At 59.3% G+C, this 25,584-nt stretch overlaps 6 protein-coding genes and 1 pseudogene across 7 annotated transcripts; all 7 read left to right on the top strand.

The window, feature by feature from the left end:
- Positions 1–59: 59 nt before the first annotated feature.
- On the top strand, positions 60–1,865 carry LINJ_06_0110 (conserved hypothetical protein; the record flags this gene model as incomplete). Its single annotated transcript, XM_001463056.1, has 1 exon — positions 60–1,865. One exon carries the CDS (start codon positions 60–62, stop codon positions 1,863–1,865), a length of 1,806 nt encoding a protein of 601 aa, XP_001463093.1.
- Positions 1,866–3,480: 1,615 nt separating this feature from the next.
- Positions 3,481–4,317, top strand: putative ABCG3 (ATP-binding cassette protein subfamily G, member 3; the record flags this gene model as incomplete). The annotated part of the gene is made up of 1 exon (XM_003392170.1): positions 3,481–4,317. The coding sequence occupies one exon, from the start codon at positions 3,481–3,483 to the stop codon at positions 4,315–4,317; it is 837 nt and encodes a 278-aa protein (XP_003392218.1).
- Positions 4,318–5,730: 1,413 nt separating this feature from the next.
- putative ABCG2 (ATP-binding cassette protein subfamily G, member 2) lies at positions 5,731–7,722 on the top strand (the record flags this gene model as incomplete). The annotated part of the gene is made up of 1 exon (XM_001463055.1): positions 5,731–7,722. One exon carries the CDS (start codon positions 5,731–5,733, stop codon positions 7,720–7,722), a length of 1,992 nt encoding a protein of 663 aa, XP_001463092.1.
- A 3,464-nt stretch (positions 7,723–11,186) lies between these two features.
- On the top strand, positions 11,187–13,160 carry putative ABCG1 (ATP-binding cassette protein subfamily G, member 1; the record flags this gene model as incomplete). Its single annotated transcript, XM_001463054.1, has 1 exon — positions 11,187–13,160. One exon carries the CDS (start codon positions 11,187–11,189, stop codon positions 13,158–13,160), a length of 1,974 nt encoding a protein of 657 aa, XP_001463091.1.
- Positions 13,161–15,477: 2,317 nt separating this feature from the next.
- On the top strand, positions 15,478–16,848 carry LINJ_06_0070 (annotated as a pseudogene). Its single transcript has one exon. A coding segment is annotated over exon 1 (1,371 nt).
- A 1,667-nt stretch (positions 16,849–18,515) lies between these two features.
- Positions 18,516–19,484, top strand: LINJ_06_0060 (conserved hypothetical protein; the record flags this gene model as incomplete). Its single annotated transcript, XM_001463053.1, has 1 exon — positions 18,516–19,484. The coding sequence occupies one exon, from the start codon at positions 18,516–18,518 to the stop codon at positions 19,482–19,484; it is 969 nt and encodes a 322-aa protein (XP_001463090.1).
- Positions 19,485–23,562: 4,078 nt separating this feature from the next.
- On the top strand, positions 23,563–25,008 carry PUF5 (putative pumillio protein 5; the record flags this gene model as incomplete). Its single annotated transcript, XM_001463052.1, has 1 exon — positions 23,563–25,008. The coding sequence occupies one exon, from the start codon at positions 23,563–23,565 to the stop codon at positions 25,006–25,008; it is 1,446 nt and encodes a 481-aa protein (XP_001463089.1).
- Between the last annotated feature and the right edge of the window lie 576 nt (positions 25,009–25,584).

The raw sequence follows: 25,584 nt of genomic DNA, 5'->3' as shown, positions 1-25,584 counted from the left end.
TTCCCACATCTTCGAGGGAACAGTTTAGGCAGACTGCGACGTGACGCCGGCAGCCCGTAATGCGCTACTCGCACTCCCGCACCCTCCTTGACGTGGAGCGGCAGCAGCGGGACGGCCGCCACGGGTGGCAGGCGCGCATGTGGCACCTAACGTGGCTCACCGTGGTGTTTCTCAGCTTCTACATTGTCTGCACGTACAACGTGTGGCGGTACCCGCGGCCGGTGCGTCATGTGTGGATCGACAGTGTGCTCGTGGAGGTGGTGGAGGACGACTGGGTGGAGAGGGCACGACCCTGGCTGCTCTACGGCAGCGTCGGCTGCGGTGCCCTCCGCGCCCTCCTACACTGCGTCTTATGCCCCGCTGCGAGCGCAGCGCCGGCCGGCAACACTGGGGCCACGGCAACTGCCCGCGAGAGAACGCGAGGTGGCCGAACGAGGGCCGGCACCGCTACCGCCCACAACGCAAGTCAGCCATCACTCATGAAGGAGATCAGCACGATTGCGGTGCCGGCATGGGCTCGGCGCCGATCCGATGGAAACCTGCCACGCGGCACTCGCGGCGCTGTGCCGGCGGATGCGACAGCTGCCGCCGCCGCCTTGGCCCGGCAGAAGAGCATATTTGACCCAACGCGGCCCATGCGCACCGAGAAGGACCTCGAGTGGTTCCTGGCGTGCGAGAACGCACAGCAGCAGCAGCGGCGCTCCGCGGAAGCTGCGCTCTCCGGTGCAGTTGCGCTTCGCTACCGCGATAGAGGTGGCGCTGCTGCGGCGGGTGGCGGTGGCGTGGATAGCGGTCCAGTGGACGCTGCCGAGCGCGATGTCATCTCGGTACTGTATGAAAACAAGCCTTTGCATCAGCGCGGCCGCAGCGGCACTGCAGCACCCGCCGCCTTCGGCGCGCACACCTCCTCGCCCTCGTCGTCGTCGTTGTCCATTCCCTGGGCGGAGCTCGGGATCTTCCACCTCGAGGAGACCCTCCAGCGCACACGGGAGTGGATGAGTGATGTGTGTCGCCGCCTGGTGGCCGACGTGGAGCAGTGCGATCGCTGGTTCAACGAGCATCAGATCGAGGCGTACGACTGCCACCACTCCCTGCAGGAGCTTGCACCGGTGCCGCCATCGCATCCGCAGCCGGCAGCGATGACCTCGGCGTCCACAATGCGCTGGGGTCCCCCGGCACCGGTACCCTCCGTAGCCGCCGCTCCTCAGCACGAAACCAAGTTGGTCTCCCTCTTGAGGGAGAAGGGGCACTGCCGTCAGACGCAGCAGGGGATGCAGGATCTGGATATGGCGCTGCGGTACGATCAGCGCCTCACGCTAGAAGCGCGTCTCGACGTCAGCGGAACCTTCCCCTCCTCGTCTGCGTCGCGACCCTCGAATGCCGAGCTGACGGCCTGCCGCGAGTACGTGCTGCAGCGTTTGCGGACGTTCGCCAAGCAACGCTATCTTATCTCATACAACAGTAGCGGGGGTGATGTGGAGACGTGGCGCAGCGGCTTCCCCTGCGACGCCCATCTCCTCCTGCACGTACTGCGTACGTCGGTGAAGGGGCTGAAGGAATACGTGCTGTTCGGCTACCAGACAGGGCTGCAGACGCAGGACCTTGCGCTCTACGTTGGCGACACCGGCGAACCGTACTTCTACGTACGCTTCCGCCAGGGCAGCAACGAGACGCTCTTGTCCACCCGACAAGGCCCAACGTCGCTCATGGAAGCCATACTAGCATTTGCCGCGGTGGTGCACGTCTATTACCACGACGTGTACGGCGGGGTGCGCAGCACGGTGGACCTGAACGAGGTGGGGCTGCTGAAGGTGGTGACGGAGGGTCGTCGTGCCGCCTGGGCCAGCACCGGAGGAGAGTCGTGACGACGCGCGTGACGAGCGTGGCCGTGCATGTGGACTCTTGTGGTGCGCCCTCTCTGCCCTTGTAGCGCACGCCTTCACACCGCCCGTTCAACTACACTCGCAGCCTCCCCCCCAACCCTTCCGTTAGTGTCGATACGCCGACGCCCTCCTCCTTCCAGAGCGCACACACGCACCGGTGGACTCTTCCGGTGCACAGATGTCAGAGGCATCCGGACGACGGCGACGAGCGTGAGCCGCACACACATGAGCACCCTCCAACCACAGCAGCTCTGCACGGCTTAGAATCTACATATAAAAGCTGAAGCGGAAAGCAGCGAGCTGGGGGGGGGGGGAACTGCAACGGCGGCGGCGATGCGCCAATCGGAAGGCGAGCGCGAGGAAGTCAGGGGAGAAGACCACGAAAAAGGGAGACATAACGCTCCCCGAACCGCCCGCTGCCCACCGTCGCCTCTTGCCTTTCCGCTCCTCAGCCCTTGAATTCGTCTTTCTCCCTCGGTACCTCTGCGTGTGCATCATGCCATGTACTCGCAGAAGATAAGCAGTCTGACAAAGACGAACTGGAAGACCCGCGCTCAGCTAAGAGAGGAGGAGGGGGTGGTGGTGGTATCGTTAGTGTGACTTGCCACCACCACCATCACCGCCCACCCAGCCACCACCACCACCTCCTCCTCCATCCCTTTCCCAGATTCTCCACGCGTGTATACGGTTCAACACACGTCGAACAACCCCTCCCCCTTCCCCCACCAGGCGACTCTTGCTCTCCCTCTCTCTTCCTCTCTGGCGGCTTTTCTGCGCCTGCGTCTGACTACTCCGTCTCTTCACCCGCCACCGCCACCGCACATCCTGCGTTGCTCGGCTCTCTCCTCCGTCCTTCTTCCCTCGCTTACCGACGACAACACCAACGAAGCAATGACAGTAGGCGCACGCGGCAGGTTCGACTGACGATGTTGATTCGCCGATTCCTCTCCGGCCCTGCAGCTCTCTCTACAGGGAATACACCAACGTGTTTGGACAGGTGCCCTCTATCTGTGCATGTTTTTGCATCGGCACCGTGCGTGCCTTCTTTCACCGTTCACTTCCGCCTCTCCGCCACGCCTTTTCCTTGCTGGCTCTGCACGACGAACACCACCGGAGCGCCAAGTATGACATAGACTGATGACGGCTGTCGGCAAACGACGCACTGGCTGCCCGCAGAGCAACAAGCAAGCAGCGCACTACTGGCAGGCAGATGAGCCTTCTGACCGCCACACGCCTGGTTATGATGAGCTGCACGAGCCCGCGTTCAAATCGCCTCTTGAGCAGACCATCTGCTGGCCAGCATCCGCTTAGGAACTTTAGAGCGGCGCGTTAGGCAACCTATACTGTTTCCCTTCGCAACTCGCTGCCGCTGTCGTGGCACAGGCTTAGCTACAGCGTTGGCAAGAAGCGCATCCTGTGCGGGCTGACGGGGACGGCGCTGCCCGGGCGATGCCTCGCAATCCTCGGGTCGTCCGGTGCCGGCAAGACAACGTTCCTGAACGCGATCTGCGACCGACTAGCGTCTGGCGGTGAGCTGAAGCTGAGCGGGAGGCGCCAGCTGGGCGACTGTGAGTTCGAGCGGCACTTTCGCAAGGCGATGGGGTTCGTGGCGCAGGACGACATCATCTCGCCGCTGTCGACGCCGTACGACGCGCTGTGGTTCTCGCTGCGCACGCGGCGCGGGACGGGCCGTGCGGAGACGGAGGAGCGTGTGCAGGAGATGCTGAGTGTCCTGCGGTTGCGGCACTGCCGCGGCACGAAGGTCGGCATTCCCGGCCTGGAGGCTGGGCTGTCTGGTGGGGAGCGCAAGCGGTGCAGCATCGGGATCGAGCTGATCTGCGACCCGAAGATCCTGCTGCTTGATGAGCCGACGTCTGGGCTGGACTCCGTGACGTCCGCGAAGGTGGTGCACCTGCTGCGCCAGCTGTCGCGGACCGGCCGCACTGTGATCTACACGATCCATCAGCCGACTGCGGAGGTGCTGTCGTACTTCGACGACGTGATGCTGATGACGCAGGGCCGCATTGCGTACCACGGGACGATGGCTGCGTCGCTGGACTACTTCGAGTCCATCGGGTTCCCGTGCCCGAGCAAGTACACGCCGACGGACTACTACATGGTGCTGCTGCAGGACAGCGTGACGAGCAAGGTCCTGATCAAGCGCTGGCGCAAGTACCTGAAGAACGGACCTCGCACGCCGCACACTGCCGCTGTGCGTTTCGCGAAGAGCCGCAGTGAGTCGTCTGCTGCGCGGTTCCTGGATGCATACATTGTGAAGTTCGGCAGCTCGCCGGCTGTGCAGTTGTACGAGCTGACGCGGCGCACGATGATGGAGATCTCGCGCGACTCCCTGTATCTGTTCTCGTACACGGCGCAGGCGATCTTCTTCGCCGCCGTTGTGGGCCTGATCTTCATTGTTTTTTTTTTTACGTAGACAGCGCCCCACTTTCCTCTTCATTCTTCCCCATACTCTGTCTGTGTGCTCTGTGTGGGTTGTTTGGCGCGGTGTGTCTCTCCATGGCTGTTCATCTGTGCTATCGGTTCGGTGTCCCTCCCGCATTACAGCGTGCGGGTCTCTCTCTCGTTACCTTCACTCCTACATGAGCGGGAAGTGCATGGACTCCAGCACGGCTCCATGTGAACTCGCTGTTATGTTGCGGAGGGAAGTGTGCCGGCGTGCGCCTCTGTGAAGACGATGCCCCGCGTAGCCGATGACGCGCAAAGTCGCACAGAGATGCCCCCCCCCCTCCACTCCCTCCCATGACAGACACAGGTGGGCAGGCGTGCGGGCCGGACGACACTCACCTTCACGTCCTTCTCCATCCCCTCCCCACGGCGTCTGTCGCGTCGGGCTCTCCTCAGGGCCCGTGACGCCTACGCCCGACTCTTTTAGCCTTTGGCGTGCTCCGGTGCGCCTAGGGAACGTGGCGTGCGGGGTCCTTCATCACCCCCACCTTCTCTGCCTTCTCTCTGCCAGTGCGCAGGTATCGCTGTCTCTGCGGCGGACACGGTTGCGCATCGAGCCACGGAGCGGCTCGTTCCTTCGCACTTCTTCCGCGTTTTCTCTTGACTCACCACCGCACTTGTAGCCGCCTTCGCTGTCTCTCTCTCGTCTCTCTCACAGCCTCCATTGATTTCCAGCAGCGGGTCTCGCTCAGCAACGTCTGGCTCGTGCGAGCTTGTGCCCTTCGTGCCCCTGCGCCTCCATGGGGTCGCATTGTATTTCCTAGTTGTCCAACCGCTGCTCTGTGCCTGCTCACCTCTCCGACATCCGTCTTCCCTGTCGACTTCATAACTGCGTCTGCACGACTCTCTCTGTGTGTTTGTGCGTCTCGCGCAGCCTGACACTCGCCCCACGTTGCCCATCGCCAGCTGCTTCGTGCGCGCCTTCTCTGGCGCGCTCCTTCCTGGATCCGGCTCTTCCTTACGCCCTTTCACGTGTTTTTGGGATTCGCTCGTCGCTTCCCGTGTGCTCTGGCTCCGCGCACTTGCTTTCGACCGCGCTGCTCACGGCGCTCGTGCCACGGCCGCTATCCCTGTTCCTGTCGCCTGCCCCTCCGTTGCGGACACGCTTTTTCTTTGGTCCTACCTTACACTCGTCTCCCCCTCCCTCTCTCCGGCCACCGCTTTCATCTATCCTCGCCCATTTCGCGTCTTCTCTCTCGAGTGGCCGCCCGGTTTCCCTACGCGCTAGGACGATCTTCCTCAACCCTTTTCTCCCTGCCTTCTCCGCCTGTCTTCCGGCCAGCGTCTCCCAGGCCCCGTTTGTGTCTTCTTTTCCTTCCTGTACATCCTTCCACTGGCTTCTCATTCGCCGGCGCCGACCCGCTGACACTCTGCCTTCAACATGCCCCCACCCGCAGCCACGCGTGCGCCTACAGACGACACCTACACCGAATACTCCTTTTCTCCCATCGATATCCACGAGCCCGATGCGCCTCATCACCAGCGAAGGGATTCTGGCAAGGTCGGCGCCCAGCTGCATGGCTCCATCGTTGAATTTGACTCCAGCACGCCACTTGCCATCGGCGTGCCGAACAGCTACTCGCTGCCGCTGTCGTGGCACAGGCTTAGCTACAGCGTTGGCAAGAAGCGCATCCTGTGCGGGCTGACGGGGACGGCGCTGCCCGGGCGATGCCTCGCAATCCTCGGGTCGTCCGGTGCCGGCAAGACAACGTTCCTGAACGCGATCTGCGACCGACTAGCGTCTGGCGGTGAGCTGAAGCTGAGCGGGAGGCGCCAGCTGGGCGACTGTGAGTTCGAGCGGCACTTTCGCAAGGCGATGGGGTTCGTGGCGCAGGACGACATCATCTCGCCGCTGTCGACGCCGTACGACGCGCTGTGGTTCTCGCTGCGCACGCGGCGCGGGACGGGCCGTGCGGAGACGGAGGAGCGTGTGCAGGAGATGCTGAGTGTCCTGCGGTTGCGGCACTGCCGCGGCACGAAGGTCGGCATTCCCGGCCTGGAGGCTGGGCTGTCTGGTGGGGAGCGCAAGCGGTGCAGCATCGGGATCGAGCTGATCTGCGACCCGAAGATCCTGCTGCTTGATGAGCCGACGTCTGGGCTGGACTCCGTGACGTCCGCGAAGGTGGTGCACCTGCTGCGCCAGCTGTCGCGGACCGGCCGCACTGTGATCTACACGATCCATCAGCCGACTGCGGAGGTGCTGTCGTACTTCGACGACGTGATGCTGATGACGCAGGGCCGCATTGCGTACCACGGGACGATGGCTGCGTCGCTGGACTACTTCGAGTCCATCGGGTTCCCGTGCCCGAGCAAGTACACGCCGACGGACTACTACATGGTGCTGCTGCAGGACAGCGTGACGAGCAAGGTCCTGATCAAGCGCTGGCGCAAGTACCTGAAGAACGGACCTCGCACGCCGCACACTGCCGCTGTGCGTTTCGCGAAGAGCCGCAGTGAGTCGTCTGCTGCGCGGTTCCTGGATGCATACATTGTGAAGTTCGGCAGCTCGCCGGCTGTGCAGTTGTACGAGCTGACGCGGCGCACGATGATGGAGATCTCGCGCGACTCCCTGTATCTGTTCTCGTACACGGCGCAGGCGATCTTCTTCGCCGCCGTTGTGGGCCTGATCTTCTTGAATGTGCGGGCCAACGTAGAGGGAATTCAGGATCGCCAAGGCGTGCTGTTCATGACCGTGATGAACCGCGCGATGAGCTCCACGTTCATCATGATCAATACGTTCAACAATGTGCGTGCCGTGTTCATGCGTGAGCAGCAAGCTGGTGCGTACTCGCCGCTGATGTTCTTCCTTGGCCGTAGTTTCGCCGAGTTTCCCGTACAGATTCTTGCAGTGCTGGTAGAGAGCTGCATCCTCTACTGGATGGTGGGGCTGCATCGTCATCCCGGCTCCTTCTTCTACTACTTTGGTGTGATTGCGTTGCTGTCGCAGGTGGCAACTGGTCTGGGCTTCGCGATCTCCACCTCGTGCCCGTCGCTTGTGGTGAGCTCTGCCATGGCGCCGCTGATCTTGATTCCGCTGGCTCTAGGCGGTGGTCTGTTCGCAAGCACGGACCGTCTGCGCCCGCACTGGTACTGGTTGGAGAAGCCGTCCTTCATGCGCCACGCGTACATCCTCGTGCTGCGCAATGAGCTGCACAATGTTCCCCACATTGCGTGCGACTACTACCGCTGGGGCGACGGGTACTGCATCAACCAGCCGCGTGACGGACGCACGGTGATGCGTCTGCTTGGGTTTGATGGTGATGCGCAGTCGGCGAGCGTGTACATGTGGGTGTCGCTTGTGATTATGTTCTTCCTGCTCCGCACTATCAGCGTGATCGCGCTCGCTGTGGCGGGCCGCAGGAGAACGGCATGAACACTGAGGTGGAAATTCTGACTTTGGTGGAGCTTCTTACTTTTTGTTTTCCGGCGCATGTGCCATGAGCTATCCATGACGTCTCGCGTGCATGAGCAGCGCATCTGGGCAGCTGTGATGAGGTGATGTGTGTGAACATGTGCGTGTGTGTGTCCGCGACGCACGGACGTGCGCCTCCAGTCTCATCCGATTTTTCTTGTTTTTCTTCTGTGCGCGTCGGTGTGGGCGTGCGTGCGCTTCTCTTCTATGTTTCTCTGTCTCGTGTTGGCGTGTAGTTGACACGCGCTTTCACTGCCCGTGTGCGCTGGTTCGCGTTCCTTCCGTTTGTGGTGCGTTGATACATGGCCGGGGCTCACTGTAGCATCATAGATCGCTGTCTCTGTCTGCCTGTCTCTATGTGTGCGTGCGCGTGCGCCTGATGACGCGGCGGTATCAGTCGCAGAAGAGTTAGGGGGAGGGGTAAGTGAGTAGAGCATCAGAGGTAGATGGAATCCATGAAGGGAGGGGGTGCAGGCGAGGAGGCGGAAGATGGACGTAGAGAGCGGCCGGCACGGCGGGGGCATTGCCGTTGTCAGTGCTGTGGATGGCAGTGTCACATCATGTGCACGATTCGTTCGTGCCGTTTTTTTTTTGCTTTTCGTCTTGACTTCGTCATTGTTCTGCGTGTTTGCCTCAGCAGCGTTTTCGTTTTTGTGTGTCTCACGCTCTCACTCTCTCTCGCATCGAGTGCTGCTGATGTGTGCCGCTCTGGCTCTCCCCCGCCATCCGTTTCCGGCGTCCACACCCACGCAGGCGTGTATTTTTTTTTGGTTTGAAAGAGGGACTTTGAGGGCTCGGAGCAGGAGGGCGACTTGTGGGTGTGGTGGCTGCTGCCACTGCGAGTACCCTTATATCCGCTGATGTTGTTCACGGGGACGGTATGCCCCGTTGCAAGATACGGGCACAGAGGAGCGGAGTACAAGACTGATGGTGAGAAAAACAAACTACGCCTCTCTCTCTCGCCTCTCTCGCCCGCTTCCCCTCACCGGCATCTACGCCACCGTCGTCTGCAGACACATGCACGTGCCGACGGGTGGATGTTAGCGCACTGCTGCCACTCCGCTGCGCCGACAGACCCTTTCGTGTGTTTCGCTGTGTGTGCGCCAGTGTGGCCTCTCGTCTTTCCCTTTTTTCAGCTGTGTCTCTCGTTCGAAATCGTATCTGCGCGCTTCGTGGTGGTGGCGGCGGTGTTGGCCGTTGTGCTTTCCCAGGGGGACACTACATGGACCCCTCTGCTTCCGGAGTCATCACCCTCCTCCGTCGAACAGCAACCACACACGAGCACATCCACACGCTCTCATCTTCCTCTCGCCTACCGGGCATGCACGCACAGGCTGCCTATCACAGCAATTGGTGAAGGGGTGGGGGCGCTGTGGTTGTCTCTCCTGTGCGCGCGTCTTCGGCTGTGCTCGGGTGTGTGTCTTGCGCCTCTTTCTTGATTTCTCAGCCCTTCTATCTTTCCCTCTCCTTACGCTTTCCTTGTGTCTGTTTTCGCTTCCCGTGCTGCAGCGGCTGGTTGTTGCTGTTGTCGTATTGTGTTGCTTCTATCGGCTTCCCCCGTCTTTCCTCCCCCACCGCTGCCGCCGATATTGGCGAGCGCGCATGTAGACTTCACCCACGACTCCCTCTTCCCATCCCTCGCTTCTTGCCATGCGTCTCGTGTCTTGGTCCTCGTCCTTTGCAGCCCAGTCGTCCACAGAGAGGAAGGGCGAGAGAAGGAGAGAGCGCCACTGACGAGAGAGAGAGCGAGAGCCCAAAGAATAGGGTAAAGGAAGAGCGAGAAGGAGGGATGGAGTGCGAGGGACACGTCGCTCTTCTGAAAGGACAGAAGGCAAGCTTTTATGCGCCAAGAACTTGCTTACAGATGTGCTTGCATGTGCGTTGTGTGTGTGTGTGTGTGTGTGTGTGTGTGTGTCTGCACGCCTGCCTGCGCTCACTGCACATCTTCAGCGTCTGCGCACTTATTTCTTGTGCCTTTTCGTTGGCGCGCTTCTCTTTCCTTCTCCATCCTCCCACCCCTCTCCTTTCGCGCTCCTCTCGATGCCTCCCGTCGCGGAGTTGTGCGGTTGCTCATCTTGATCTGCATGCAGCGCCTCTCCCCCGCACTCGTTTCCCTTTCTGTGTGTGTGTGTGTGTGTGTATGCGTCTGCAAATGCGGAATGGGGGAGGAGGCGGCTGCGGTGGTCGTCAGGATTGTGATGAGGGACACGAGGGGAGGGGAGGGGAGGGCACGCACGCTGCAGATGCTCTCGTCCGCTCTTTTTCCTTCGTCTCTTTTTCTCCTTCTTTGTGCGTGGGTGCGCGTTTTGTTATCTGTTGCCGCTGTTTCTCAGCCGTCTTCATTCTCCGCTCTTCCCCCTCATCCCCTTCTTAACGTGGTTCAATTTTTTAACTGCCGTTTTTGTTTTGTTTTCGTCTCTGTGTGCACGTGTGCGTGCGTCTCCACCGTCCAGCATTCCTCAGCGTCCTTGTGCGCACACCTGCGCCTCTGTCTCATCTCTCATCTCCCTCGTCTCGGTTTCTCACGCTCGCGTGTGCGGATGCTCTTTTTATACTTGCCATTGTTCGCCTCCACTTGCGTACGCGCCCGCGTGAGTGTGCGCTCCTTCCGTTTCCCCTCCCCGCCCCATTTTTGTTGCTCCATCGAGCCCGCTCTCACTCACCACCGCCACGCGCTATTTCTTCTTTCATCCACCGTGTCCATCTAGCAGCATTCCCTCCCTGTCTCTGCAACCCCTCTTTCTTTTCCGTTTCGCTCATCACCTTTACCGACACGCGTGCATGCTGCATCGACGTACACCCGTGCGTCTGCGCCTGGGGGGGGGGGCATGTGGGGCGTGCGGAGGAAACCGTCCCCCAACAAGCCGCGCCACTACACCAACATACGTCCTACTCATTTAATGTTAGAAACGAAAAAGAGAGAACAACGGAGCCCGGCACACTGGGACTGTATGACGATGGTGCGTCGCCCTCTCAGCCTTCTCTGGAACAACTGGCTTGCCGCCGTCTTGCATCTCTGCAGACTGCGCGCACTCTCCGCATCCACTCACTTCAACAGCGTAGGCGTTCTGATCAAATTTAATCGTGCGAGTCGCCTTGAGTGTGGGGACAGACAAGAGGGAGAGGATGGATGATGCCGCTGCAACCGTCCTGGAGTGTGCTCGTTTATCAGAGTGTTGGCGCCACTGCTCCGTCACGCGCAGCTCCCCTCTCCCTTTTCGGCTCCCACCCGCATCTCTCACTCTCCCATCTCTCCCCACTGCACTGCGGCCACTGTCTCTCTTTACTTCCTCTCGTCATCTTTCCTCTCTGTCGTTACCAAGCATGTAACCGACGATCCTACAGTGCTGCGGACAGCGCGTCTCCTTATACCTCCTACTGGCGGCCTGCTCTGCCCTACTGCGCCCTCCTTCCTTCCTGCCCAGATGCCCCGCTTACACAACGAACAGGTACACAACGGAATCACCACCGATGCGGAGGACCAACAGAATATCAGCAGCAACGGTCACCAGACCATCTCCTCTGGCGAGGACAACCCCCAGCTGCACGGCTCCATCGTTGAATTTGACTCCAGCACGCCACTTGCCATCGGCGTGCCGAACAGCTACTCGCTGCCGCTGTCGTGGCACAGGCTTAGCTACAGCGTTGGCAAGAAGCGCATCCTGTGCGGGCTGACGGGGACGGCGCTGCCCGGGCGATGCCTCGCAATCCTCGGGTCGTCCGGTGCCGGCAAGACAACGTTCCTGAACGCGATCTGCGACCGACTAGCGTCTGGCGGTGAGCTGAAGCTGAGCGGGAGGCGCCAGCTGGGCGACTGTGAGTTCGAGCGGCACTTTCGCAAGGCGATGGGGTTCGTGGCGCAGGACGACATCATCTCGCCGCTGTCGACGCCGTACGACGCGCTGTGGTTCTCGCTGCGCACGCGGCGCGGGACGGGCCGTGCGGAGACGGAGGAGCGTGTGCAGGAGATGCTGAGTGTCCTGCGGTTGCGGCACTGCCGCGGCACGAAGGTCGGCATTCCCGGCCTGGAGGCTGGGCTGTCTGGTGGGGAGCGCAAGCGGTGCAGCATCGGGATCGAGCTGATCTGCGACCCGAAGATCCTGCTGCTTGATGAGCCGACGTCTGGGCTGGACTCCGTGACGTCCGCGAAGGTGGTGCACCTGCTGCGCCAGCTGTCGCGGACCGGCCGCACTGTGATCTACACGATCCATCAGCCGACTGCGGAGGTGCTGTCGTACTTCGACGACGTGATGCTGATGACGCAGGGCCGCATTGCGTACCACGGGACGATGGCTGCGTCGCTGGACTACTTCGAGTCCATCGGGTTCCCGTGCCCGAGCAAGTACACGCCGACGGACTACTACATGGTGCTGCTGCAGGACAGCGTGACGAGCAAGGTCCTGATCAAGCGCTGGCGCAAGTACCTGAAGAACGGACCTCGCACGCCGCACACTGCCGCTGTGCGTTTCGCGAAGAGCCGCAGTGAGTCGTCTGCTGCGCGGTTCCTGGATGCATACATTGTGAAGTTCGGCAGCTCGCCGGCTGTGCAGTTGTACGAGCTGACGCGGCGCAGGATGATGGAGATCTCGCGCGACTCCCTGTATCTGTTCTCGTACACGGCGCAGGCGATCTTCTTCGCCGCCGTTGTGGGCCTGATCTTCTTGAATGTGCGGGCCAACGTAGAGGGAATTCAGGATCGCCAAGGCGTGCTGTTCTTGATCGTGATGAACCGTGTGATGAGCTCCACGTTCATCATGATCAATACGTTCAACAATGTGCGTGCCGTGTTCATGCGTGAGCAGCAAGCTGGTGCGTACTCGCCGCTGATGTTCTTCCTTGGCCGTAGTTTCGCCGAGTTTCCCGTACAGATTCTTGCAGTGCTGGTAGAGAGCTGCATCCTCTACTGGATGGTGGGGCTGCATCGTCATCCCGGCTCCTTCTTCTACTACTTTGGTGTGATTGCGTTGCTGTCGCAGGTGGCAACTGGTCTGGGCTTCGCGATCTCCACCTCGTGCCCGTCGCTTGTGGTGAGCTCTGCCATGGCGTCGGTTTCCTTTATGCTGTTGTCTGTAGGCGGTGGTCTGTTCGCAAGCACGGACCGTCTGCGCCCGTACTGGTACTGGTTGGAGAAGCCGTCCTTCATGCGCCACGCGTACATCCTCGTGCTGCGCAATGAGCTGCACAATGTTCCCCACATTGCGTGCGACTACTACCGCTGGGGCGACGGGTACTGCATCAACCAGCCGCGTGACGGACGCACGGTGATGCGTCTGCTTGGGTTTGATGGTGATGCGCAGTCGGCGAGCGTGTACATGTGGGTGTCGCTTGTGATTATGTTCTTCCTGCTCCGCACTATCAGCGTGATCGCGCTGGTGGTGGCTGCTCGCGAGAAGACGTAGCGACACAGACGACTGTGCTGCGTAACGGGTGTTGTGGATAATGCATCACGCGATTTTGTGGCGCCTGGCCGTGGTAAAGCTGGCAGAGGGAGAATGAGGACACCGCTTCGCCTTCCTGTGGGCCTAGTGGCGGCTAAGGTTAGAAGGTGGAGCGGTGTAGCGGGGATAGATTCATCGATGTGCAATGACGGTGGATGTGGTGTAGGTCAATTTCAGGGCTTTAGACCTCCTGTCCGCGGACTGCAGCCTATGAGTATGCGCGCCCTCATCGCTCTTGCTGAGTTGTTTCGTGCTCTGCCGAGGGTGGGGCGGACGCCTTTAGTGCTTTCTGTCTTTTTGCGGTGCCGCACCCCTCGTGACCATTCTTCTTGCTGTCAGGTTGTGACGCTGCGGCGGATGTGTTGCCGCCCTCTTCTTTCAACTGGTGACGCGCGCGAACACTGGATGAGGCAAGGTGCGCTGGAGCCCGCCTATCAGTGCACATCGTGCTGCGTGTAGGAGATGTGCTTTATTTCTCCAACGGCCGCTGCTTGTGCTTCTCTTTCCTGCTGCATCGTTTTTTTGTTTCTCGCTCGCTCTCTCACTGTCTCGACGAGAGATCTAGAAGGGGAAAGCTCTCACATGACCACGTCACGCGCTTATAGCGGTTTTTTTTGTCTTTTCATGGGCAGGCGGGGCGGGGATGCACTCACGTGCATCGGTGTGTGCGTTGGTATGTGGGTGCCCGTGATGTTTTGTCTCTCCTGCCACTCTAGCCTCCTCCCTCTTTCTTGCTATTGCTCCGCTATATCTATATATTTATGTATTTGCATTTCGCCATGTGCCCGTGATGCTGGTGTCGTTCGTGCTTGCATGGAGGGCTTTCACCTCTCTTCTCCCTGGTGCCACGTTGTGGGCCGGCAGGGACTAATTTTCGTCTCTCTTCTATTGTCTGCTGCTACCTTGCAACGCCTCTGCTCTCTCTGTTGGTGAGTCGCGTCTGGGTGCGGGTGCTGTGCCGGACGCTTTCTGTGCTCCTCTTGCTTGTTTTGCCAGGGTGACGGCATACCACTTGTACCGTCCCCAGCGCACATCCACACGCCTTCCCTCCCTCTCCTCTCCCCTCGTAGCCACCTAGTCGTCGTGTCGCGTGCAGCACGGCTGTGCCCCCGCTCGCGGTGTGTGTTGGTTGGCTGAAGTGTTCTTTCACGGAGTGCAAGAGAGCGTGTTTTGCATGAGCTGCGTGATGGTTGAAACTGCTGCTTCGCTGTGTTCGGTGCGACACGTCTTGGCGCGCTTCCTCCTCTTCGCGCTACGGTTCCCTCTTGTGTCCAGGTTACCGCGGTGAGTGGAAGATGGCTGCGCATCTCTATCTGGCCAGGGTGTCAGCGTGGGAGGGGGTGGGAGAGCTCACTTCGACACCCGCCGCTGCAGCCGCTCTCCGGCAAAGACCACTCGACTCGTGCTACTCCTGCGCGTCTCCTTCTTTTGACCTCTGGCGACGCTCCACCATCACATATACCAGGTCACGCGCCAGCTTACCCAGCCCACGCTCTTTCTTTCAGTGTGCTCTACTTGTGGTTTCTCTCATGGGTCGGTTCCGTACCGTGGTGCATGCACTCCGCCATACGCACCACAGAAAATGCATTACGAAGTCAACAGCCACGGCGCAAGCGCGTTCGAGAAGGTAGCCGCTCCTGTCGGCAATGCCGGAGCATCTTGACGTGGCCATCGATACTGAGGATGCATGGAAGCGGGCATCAAGGACGACGTGTGGGCTCGTCTCTCTTTGTGTCTCCGGTCCTGGTAGCTGGCACTTGCTGTCAGATGTGTTTAAGTGCCCTTCTTCTCGTGGGAAGGGCGTCGCGCCTCTTCCCTTTGCCTTTTCTGCGGTTTTCCACGACGCCATTCATGCCCCTCCCTCCCTCACGCACCTCCTTCATCGATGCCCCCACCCCCTCTCCCTCTCCCTCTCCCCCACTTTCTTCTAGGCCACCCTACCACACGGCGTCGCACAGGCAAGAGCAAAGCCGACAGCCCAGTTGATTGCCCGCTGCTGCTGCTGCTGTGCGATCCCCTCCCGTGCCTTGCATCGCTTTACCGAGCGTCTTTCGTGGCATCGCGCGTGTATACGCGTGCAAGCAGACGATGCACTGCGCTCCTCTTCGCTCCTCTTCGCTCCCTCCCGACATGCGCGTGTAGTGTGCGTGCCCGTGCTTGCTCGGCGATTGGCTCGCTTTCCCCCTCCCCCTCCACGCAAAGGCCCACGGGCGTCACACGACGCCAATACATCCATTGAGGAGACTCGGAAGGGAGACGGCGCTGCACCACTATCAGCATGACCCTCATGCACGACGACGTGCTCGTCGTCGCCGAAGTGTCCGTGTGCAATGTGTCGTGGCTTGCCGTAGATACCCACAGCCTGCTGCTGGCCTCCGCCACCGCTGATGCGGCACGAATCTCTCAGAAAGAGCAGTGGCAGCAGCACAGGTCACATGATGGGGGCACGTTGACGGAGAACGAAGATTTTCAGCTCGACTTTGTGCTTTACGACGCGAAGGCGAGTGCCATGAACGATAAGAGCGAGGTTGTCGACTACGCCTTCCTCACAGCGCAGCCGCAGCCATCACGGGTGCCTGGCGAGGCTCTGGTAACGTGCCAGGCGCGCCTAAAGCACTGGATGGAGGCCTGTTATGCGGCGTACTACGCAGCACGCTTCATTGACCACCTGCGCAGCGCCTCCCCAGCGCTTTCTTTCGAATACGACTCGGTGCTGAAACTGATCAGCTCGGCAGATGGGCAGCGCACTGTGCGTGGTCTTGTCGCGCCTACATTGGACGGCAGCGGCCACCATCTCATCAGCTTTACCGTACCGCTGCTCGTGAAGGGGCGGGCAGCGAAGGTGTTTCAATCGCTGAACAAGGTTGCAGTGCTGTATTGCAAGGTGTCCCATGTCAAGTGGAAGCCATCGTACCAGCTGACCAGCGTCGAGGCCGACGTGCACACGCGCTTCCGCACGGCTCAGCGGACTGGCAGGATTACTCTCATTGCAGAGTCGGTAGTGCTGCGCCTTCGTGACGCTGCTGCTGGCGCAGCAGCGGGTGCCACCACCGAGGGGCGCGCTGCCGACTCTCTTATCTCATTTCTGCACAGCTGAGTCGATTTGCACGGCCTTCCGCGACTATCCATGACCCAGCAGGGTGCCGGCTTCCCAGATCATATTCCACGACTGGAGCATACGCTGTACCGCCGCATCCGCGAGCCGCTACACTTCATGAAGCTGGTTCTGGGGCTCATGGTGGACTTTGGCAGCCCAATCGACGTCAGCGCAAGCTGCAGAGCACTGACTGCAACGGTTGACAGTACCACGCCGCAGCTGCCATTGTCGTGGTCGCCGCCGCCGCCGCCGCAGCATCCACCGCCGATGCGCAAGACGGCCACGTTCTGTGTTGTGTATCGCACCACAAAGATGAGCTTTACCATTGGCCTCCACGACCAGAGCGGTGATGAATGCCTGTCAGTGGAGACGACGTGCAACCAGTACCTGGACACCCGACACGGCGCAACGGTCTCTCGCAGGGTGAAGTTCTCAAGGAGCGCCTCGAGTATGCGCAAGGACGATGACGGCTTCCTCGATGTTGAGGATCTGCGCGTCATAGTGGTGCGCGAGACACTCGAGTGCATGTCGGGTTCCGCTGCCCAGGCCTGAGCGCGCACCGGGATACGGCGGAGAGCGGCGTGTGTGTTGTTGAGTCGGCTGCCGATTTATGTTTTCTTCATGTTAGCGCTGTGGCTCCACGTGTGCAATCTCACGTTGTTCACGTTATTCGCTCGTTCGCTCTCGTTGTGTGCCACTTCCAGCATCTCGCGAGTGTGTGGGTGTGGCGTAGTTTGTGTCGGTCTGCGTCAGCGCGCGTGCGTGCGCGCTTTACTGCTTCGCTTGCTACTCTCCTACCAAGATTCTCGGAGTTGCCTCTTCGCTCTCGCCGAACTCTCCGCTGCCGTGCCGCACTCCTTCCTCTGTCTTCATTTTCTTGGCGGACTGGGCCGATGTGTATACGCGATGTGCCTCCGTTTTCATTTTGCGCTTCCTTCTCCGCTGCGCCACCCCGCATGGACTTTGACCTCTCGATTTCTCTCCCTCTGGCTTGCGTGCATCACGTCAATTGTCTTCATGGATACATGCATGCATGGCTGCCTTCGAATCTGAAGGAGATGCAGCGGGCTCATCACCAGCTGATACGGTTCACACGTCTTTCGCCGACGGACGCTCACGCATGCACGATCACAGAGACGCAGTCACACACGCCATCTCTGCTACTGATGCGCGTTAAGCCTTTCTTTGGTATGTGCGCACTTTTCAGAGATCGCCCCCTCTCCCTTTCATCTCTCTCACCCCTTTCCATCTGCCTATTTCTCTTGCTCTCTTCTTCCTCTGTGGTGGCTGCGGAACACTTACTCTCCTTCTTTCTTCCTCCCGACACCACTGCCATTATCGCTGGCCATTTTTTTGTGGTCTGTCGTACCGACATGTCTCTCCCCTCTTCCTGTGCTAGTTGTACATTGGCGCCCTCGGTGCGAGTCGGTGTCGTAGTTTATCATCACCTCCTAGCATACGCCTCACTCGTACTCTCATGCGTACAGGCATACAGAAAAGTCGAGTACATCCGCAGAGGTCCCACTTACTTTAGCTTCATTGATGTGCCGAGCGAGTGCGTGCTTTTTGATCACTGTCTCTGTGCATGTGTCCGTGATTGAGTCTTTCCTCCACCCCCTCTCTCTCTCCGGCTCTGCCTCTGTTTCTGTCGTCGTGCGCACCATCGATCGATTCACAATTGCACACAACCATACGCCTACACGCCTGCACTCACACGCGGGCGCCTCGTTTCGAGACATCCAAGACGGAACACAGGAAGCGCAACAACTACGCAGCCAAACACAACGCGCCACAAGCGTTCACGCTCATTGCTATTCAGCAGCTGATCTTTCCCTCACGCGCGTCTGCCAGCGTGCGTTTTGTGTCGATCTGTATGTGTGTACACTGCTTGTTCTACCAATCCTTGCGCTCGTCCTAGACGCTCTCGCCTTCTTAGAGCGTTACTGAGGACTTCACTGACCCCCTCCCCCCAGTGCTGCTGCTGTAGCTGTGCGTGCCATCCCTCCCTCTCCTCCTCTTCTTTGTTTTGGGTGTTTATAGATCCTACTCTCTTGGTGCGCCTGTGTGGTTGTGCGCTCCGCTTCTCTCTTCGGTTGGCGCAAAAGACACAGGTGTGCGGGCACGGGATCGTATTCGCTTGCTCACATCCCCTGCTCGCCTTCACTCACACACGTACACACACACACACGCACACGCTCCCCTTTGAAGGACCGGGTGCCATGAACAGCACCCTGGGCAGTAGCGGGAGTGCCGGTGACGAGGCACCACTCGTTGGCGGCCTTGATGCCCTCACGCTGCGGACCATCAATGAGCAGCAACTCATCATCCTTCGCCAGAAGGAGCTCGTCAGCACCCTCAAGGAGCGCGTAGAGGAGCTCGAGGCCCAACCGTGGCGGGCCGACGTAAAACCGCTGGAGGCCGCGCACAAGGCGGATGGGCGCAAAGGCACGCTTTCCTACGTATCTGAGATGCAGCTGCGACGCCGCGTGAAGACGCTGGAGGACGAGAACAAGAAGCTCAGCGACCTCGTCGACGAGCTGCGCGCGGAGGTGAGCACCATCTCAGCGCAGCTGTACGCCCAACAACTGCACACGCAGAGCGAGAAGGATGTGTGGAAGGCCAAGGTGCGCAATGCCGAAGCGAAGAGTGTAGCCACCGCGCACCTTCTAGAGGCGACGGACAAGCGCAATCAACAACTATTCCACCACCTCGAAAAGCTCCGTAGGGAAGGCGAGGTCAGCGCGTACGAGTGTGCGCAGTGGCGATCACTAGCGACCACCACGGCCAGTCATCTTGATCACGCAAACCGGCGCTACGCAAGAGACCAGATCAACTCTATTGAGGAGGATGTGCATCGCTATGCCGTAAACCGGCTCCGCTTGGCGCGCGTTGCCCCATCGGCCTCTTTATCGCTTGAAAGCGAGACGCCGGAGGAGACCCGAAAAATGTGGAGCCGCAGTGCGCAGCTACCGAAGTTCGATCCCGCACCGCAAGTATTTCAGCAGCAGCAGCAGGAGCCGGTGTGCTCGCAACTTCACGTGTCGCACCAACGGCCACTCTCACAGCTGCTCCCTTGCCAGCCACCCCAGCCCACGGCATCGCACGCGCTGGCCCCGCCAGCATCCAAACACGTGAACGCGGAGACGCATCCGTCGCCGTCGCATTGCGCCGCTCTCGCACAAACATGAACAAGCCTCCGCCGGCGCTCAAGACAATAGAGGCGGTACTCTCCTCTGCAGAGATCGAGGACAAGACGCGCACGCCGTTACGTCGCTAACTCTGGATGCCTACCAGCACCCTCGACTTGCTCAGCCTTATCGAGCAGGGAAGCGTCATGTTCCCACGCTCCACCGTTCTCCACACGCTGCGGCCCCACAGACCGTAGTGTCAAGGTTGAGGCTGGGCGATGACTCTGGCCGCTGCCGAGCTCGTTCAGTTTCGCGTCTCTTGTGGTGGAATTTGGCCATTTCGAACGACAGGCTTCGGCGGGGTTTGTGTGAGTGTGCAGTCATGGGCGTCGGCGCTGGCGACGCGTGGGTGGGTGGGTACGAGGCTCACTGCGGGGCTTCTCACTACGCGATGCTGCCGCGAAGACACCCCGCAGCTCACCGCGTGTGTACACCGCTCTCTCTCTCTATATCTGCGTGCCACTATGTGTACGTTCTATGATCGAGGCACCCGCCGTAGCCTTTCTGTTTTCCTTTTTCGATTTTGGTTCTGTGACTGCAGACACTCTCCCACTCCTCCTTGTTGCTCCTTCTCTCCTCTTTCTCTCTCTGCCTCACTGTCTTCTGCAACCACGATAGAGTCCATTCGTGACGGTCTACTGATGTTATGCCGGCTGCCCACTGATGCGTGGTTATGCGGAGTTCTCGGGAGGGTGGCCGCTAGTCTGTTCTTGGCTTTCCTCTGCCTTTTCCGTTGTATTTCTTCCCCTCAATGCTCATCATATGTGCCTTTCCGCACGGTCCCTCGTTGCTGTATGGGGCCGTAGTACTTGGCGCACGTAACGTGCGTATGTGCGAGTCCGCTCACCAACTCTCTCGCGTCTTCTCTCTCGTCCTTGACAGACGGAAGCGAGCGGGCAAACAGCAGCGGCCGTGGAGTGGCATTCACAGGTGCTGCTGCGCAGCCATCGATGGAAGGAGAGGCAGACAGCTGTAGGGAGAGAGAGCGACTTGCGCGCCCAGCTGAAATTCCGCACGCATACATCAACGCACAGGCCGAAAGGGAAAAGGTGGGGGAGAGGCAGGGGCTTTGACAATATGTCTCTGTCACCCTCGTCACCCGCCTCTTCTCCTCCCCTTTCCGTGTTCGGTGCTCTCTTCAACTTCGGTTGTCTCTTCTATGAAGCGGAACGTGCCGCTGTTGACGGTGCACAGAGACGAGTCTCGGGGCGCAAATTTCACAGCCGCTGAGGAAGAACACAGAAACGAGAGGGAGAGCGCACTGCGTTCGCCCGCACATATGTAGGCAACAACAGCGGCCCCCCTTCGAATCAAGAAGGAAAGAGAGGATGCGGATCAAGCGGGAAGGGATGGGCAGAGGAAGTGGGTGGGCAGCACTTTTTTATCCCTTCCTGCTAGACACTTGTTTGTATCATATGTCTATTCCTCTTGTTATCTTCTCGTGTCGTTGCCACGCCTGCATCACTTTAAGTTGCTCCTTTTCCCTGCATTGTTCATGCCACCGCCTCGCTTAGTCATTTCGCGTGTTGTCGTCGTTGGCGGACAATTCCCCCTCTCTCTCCAGCTGCGCTTGTGTGTCGGTTGCTCTCCTCCTTTTTTTTGTTCGCAATCTTTCTCTCTGTGTGCTCCCTGCCGCCGCAGAACCGTGGCGGCTGCCCGTGACTCCGTCGCCGGAGTCACCTCACGCCTGCACCGTCTGCGGTGCTGCTGTGCTCTCTCTCGGCGCACAGTCCGTCGCTTCTATATACTTTTACCGCCTTTATGTGATTCTCTTTTTCCTTTTCTCCTGCGTTCAAATCTCCAAGCCCACCCCATGCCGTCGCTGCTCATTGTCCCCCTCTTCTCCTCGTTTGTGTGGCTGATTCGCCGCAGACCCCCTCCCCCTCCCCAACACACCGTCTTCCTCCCTATTCTGTTTCGCTCTTCCTGTGACTCACTTTTTCTCTCTGTGCTCCTCTCCGCTCCCGCTAAGGTGACCTCGTCCTTTCCTATTCCCTCCTCTCTCTGTCCACCGCTGTTCATACCGTCTGTGACTTGTACTCTGCGTGCGCGCGCGTGCACAGTAGCCAGAAACAAAAAAAGACGACACGATTAACCCTTAAAGTATGGAGAAAGTGGGGGGTGGGGCTGAGAAACGTGTTGTGCCGGGAGTGTGGTTATACCTTGCCATCGCGCCTTCGCAGAAGGCTTCCTGTGCCGTCCCTCTCTTCCTCCCTCCTTCGACATTTGTGTGTATCTCTGCCTGTCTTGTACACACGTGAATTCCCCGTCTCTGCTTCCTCCCTCCACATCCCTGGCTACTCGCTTGGCCACATCACCCCCTTTACCTTCCGGCGCATGAACCCATCTACCCCTCTCCCCTCTGCCTGCCTCGCTCATGTGTCTCCATCGTTCTTTTACCTCCCTTTTTCATCTCTTCTCCTTGACCATCTTTTCCCCTCTGTGTGCTCACTCTCGCATCACCACTGCCGCCACGCATATCGTGCAGCTTTAGAGATCCAGTGTGCGCCCCTGCGTGACCTTCATCACTACTGTGTGTGTGCCCTCCTCTCCTCCGCTCTCTCCTTCTATAGTCATCCACTCGACGGCGACCCCCCCGCCCACTCGCCTGCCAAGCCCCCCAACGCAGAAAAATCAGTCATACGTTGATTGCGCTCTTTTTTTCTCGTGCGTGTGCGTGTGTGTATGCTTGATCGAGTGTTTCTCTCTTCCCTTCCCTTTCTTTTTCTCTCCGCCCCGATTTCCTCCACGAGCCCATCAACGTACGCTCTCCACTTCCCCAAACCCCTTCTCGCTCGCGTTCTTTCTCTCTTTCTCTCCTTCTCTCGTCTTTGTCGCGTTACTCTTCTGCTCCCCCCACCGCCGTCTTACGAGTTCTGCTCCTTTCTCGTGTTCTGAGAAGATACTCGCACAGGAGAGAGAGACACATTGGGAGGACAGTCGACAAGCGAAAAGATACGCATCAACGATACACACACGCACACACACAAGAAAGAGAAACACGTTAAACAAGAACGCAACAAGCAAACTCGAACTGCGTCCCCCTCCTTCTGCCTTCGCTCTTTCTCATCTCCTCTCTTTGGCTGTCCTTCTCGCCCCCCTCCCTCTCTTCCGTTTCAGTGACCCTCTTTCGTTTTCTGTTTACCACTGTAGCTCCCCGGCAGCAATACAAAACCATCTCGCCTTTTCTCTTCCTTGCTCTTCCCCTCCTCTTCCTTTTTCTTGCCGCTGCGCCGTCCATCGCCTTCCTCCCCCACTTCGTTTCTTATTTTCCGCCTCCTCGACGGCTGATCGCTGACAGAACCCCCTCCCCCCACCCCCACCCAAAGGCTCTGCTATCTCTTTGTTCCTGCCCTTTTCCATTCACACAGACAGAGACACACAGCCAGACACACACGCACACGAGGTCACTCTACAATTCTACTTCTTCTCTTCCTCATCCCCCGTCCTGTCTCTCTGCTCTCTACCTTTACGTGTGCCTGTGAGCCAGCGTCTAGCGGCAGTAGTGGTGTCTGCGAGGGAGTTTTAAGGTGGTTCTCGTTCTCCGTCTCCCTCTCTGTGGGCTTGCATGTGTGTGTGTGCGCACTTCCCACTATCACCAACACTCCCCTCTGCCCCCCTTTCTTCGTTGCCCTCCTTCCCCTTCCTCGCTCCCCTCGCCCTCCCTCCGCGCACTTTCTTCTTTGTCTCTCTCTCTTCTTTTGAGCCCCTCCTTCCCTCCCTTCCTTCCCCCGCCGCCACTTCCCAGCTCGGATAGATCGCGCCTCACGTATCTCCTCCCCCCTCTGACTTTGTGTTCTTCTCTTATTTCTATTTCCCTTCATTTGGTGCTTCCTAACCCCTCCCCTGCGCGGCGACAACGGCCACTACAGGAGAACAAGCAGAGCAGCTTGCTCCCTTTGCACTGCGATTCGGTGGAAGAGCCGTACCTCACTTACCTCGCTGCAGCGTGTCTCTCTCTCTCTCACTGTGCGCGCTTGTGGCCATCATTTGGTGAACCCTTTCCGCTCTTTTCTGTTCCTCTCTCCAGACCCACTGCACATCGTATTCTCCCTTCCGCCCCCCTTCATTCGCAGCCATGTCTGCCGGTTCGAAGAACTTCTACGCCTCGATGGTTTTGAAGTCGAACTACCCCGATGCCCAGCCGCCGACGGCGATGGGGGCGCCACCGAAGAAAGGCCCCCAGCCGTATCGCAGCCCGTGCTACAACAGCGCATCGGCAAACCCCACCGCCGCCTCTACGCTGACACAGCCTTTTTCGCTGCCCACGTCGCTGCAGAGCCCGCAGATGCTGCAGGCGCACGTTCCTCGCCCGACGGTGCTCATTCCGATGGCCGGCCACGAGACTATCGAATCCTCGAAGCAGTCGGGCAAGATATACACCCACAACCCCTACGCCTCTACCTGCACCACCCCGTCCGCGTGCCTCTCGCAGAGCACCAGTATGGAGAGCAGCAGCTTCACCTCGCCCTACATCACTGCAATGGCACCTCGCACCACTGCCATGACGCCGCCGCACTCCAGCTGCGCCAGCACCTTCCCGGTGTACGCCGCGTCGGAGGGCAGCTGCTGTGAGGCCGGCGCGCTGGCAAACATGCTGGAGGACCAGTTCCTTAGCGTCCTCGGCAACATTCCCTCGACGGCGATGTCGTCGCGTGGCCGCCATATTCTCCTCAACGTGCTCTGGCTGCAGCACATGGATAAGATTCAGATGATTTACGACGAGCTTTTGCCGCAGTTTAACATCATCGCGATGGACCAGCACGGCTGCCACGTGGCGCGCACGCTCATCGAATACATTTCGACCCCTCAAATGGAGGCGCTGGTGCCGTACATAGACCCACATGTCATTCTGCAGATGGCCACCACCACGCAGCACACACGCCGCGTTCTCCAGGCAATCTTCGAGCACCACAAGTCCGATGCGCTTATGCCGATCGTTGAGGTGGTGACGTCGGACTGCCAACATCTCTCGGTCACGCAGCAGGGGTGTATAGCGATCATTCGCATCATCGAGTACGCGAAGCCGGCACAGAAGCGGACGCTCATCAGCGCCCTTGTGCCGCTCCTCTCGACACTGGCTAAGAATCAGTTCGGCAACTACGTGGTGCAGTGCATCCTCAAGAACATGGAGGGGTACGTCTCGCTGAACGACTTGGTTGCAAGCTTCCAGGGGCACTGGGTGGAGCTGTCGTGTGACAAGTACAGCTCCAACGTGATGGAGAAGATTGTCGGGATGCTTCAGGGGAGCTTGCGCCAGCGCATTGTGAATGAGCTCATCTTCGATGTCGCGCACCTCCAGTGCCTCATGCAGAACAGCTTCGGCAACTACGTCCTGCAGGCTGTGATTGGCAGCGCGGTGAACCAGTACGAGTATGGGCTGATTTACGACGCCGTCACGCCGCTTTTGCACACGAGTCCGTACGGGCACCGGATCGAGGCGAAGCTGAAGAGTCGCTGTGACGCTCTCTACAGCAAGTCGGCCCCGGCAGGCACCACTCCAGTGGATGCCATGAACAAGTAGAGAACGGCAAATGGCTTCCTCCCTCTTAGCCCCGTCTATTTCGTGTCCCCCCCCTGCGCACAACAGTAAGAGAGGGAGTGCAAGTGAAGGAGCGACGCGGGAAAGGAAGCTGCATATTTGATAGCAACGAAAGAAAAGAAACGCATGACACGCGAGTCGTTCGAGTCGTGAGTGCAAACGGTGGCTGACACCAACGAAAGCAAGCGGGCCTTCCGTGGAGTCGCTGCGTGTGTGTCCGTGACGACCCCTCCCCCATGATGAGACGCGATGTTCATGCACTTCTTTACGAGTGCTTGCGTTTAGGCGCGGGCTTGCGTGCTTGTGTATGTATATATAGGTGTTAACGCAGTGACGAGTTCCTTGGCGACGATGATGGTAGTGACGGATGGCCCCCTTTCTTCTTTTTTCTTGTCTCTTCTCTCGATTCCACCGCCCTTCTCTTGTACAATGGTTTCTCGTTGATCTCTTCCCTTCTTTGCTACGATGTGCGTGTGTTTGTGCTTCCAACAACGCATGTTTTCCTCTCCTCTATCTGTTTCTCCTCGTTTCATTTGCCTTCACGCCATCTTTTCTCTG

Source organism: Leishmania infantum, chromosome 6 (assembly GCF_000002875.2).
Source record: "Leishmania infantum JPCM5 genome chromosome 6".
NCBI lineage: Eukaryota > Euglenozoa > Kinetoplastea > Trypanosomatida > Trypanosomatidae > Leishmania > Leishmania infantum.
This window is presented reverse-complemented; position numbering and strand designations above follow the sequence as displayed.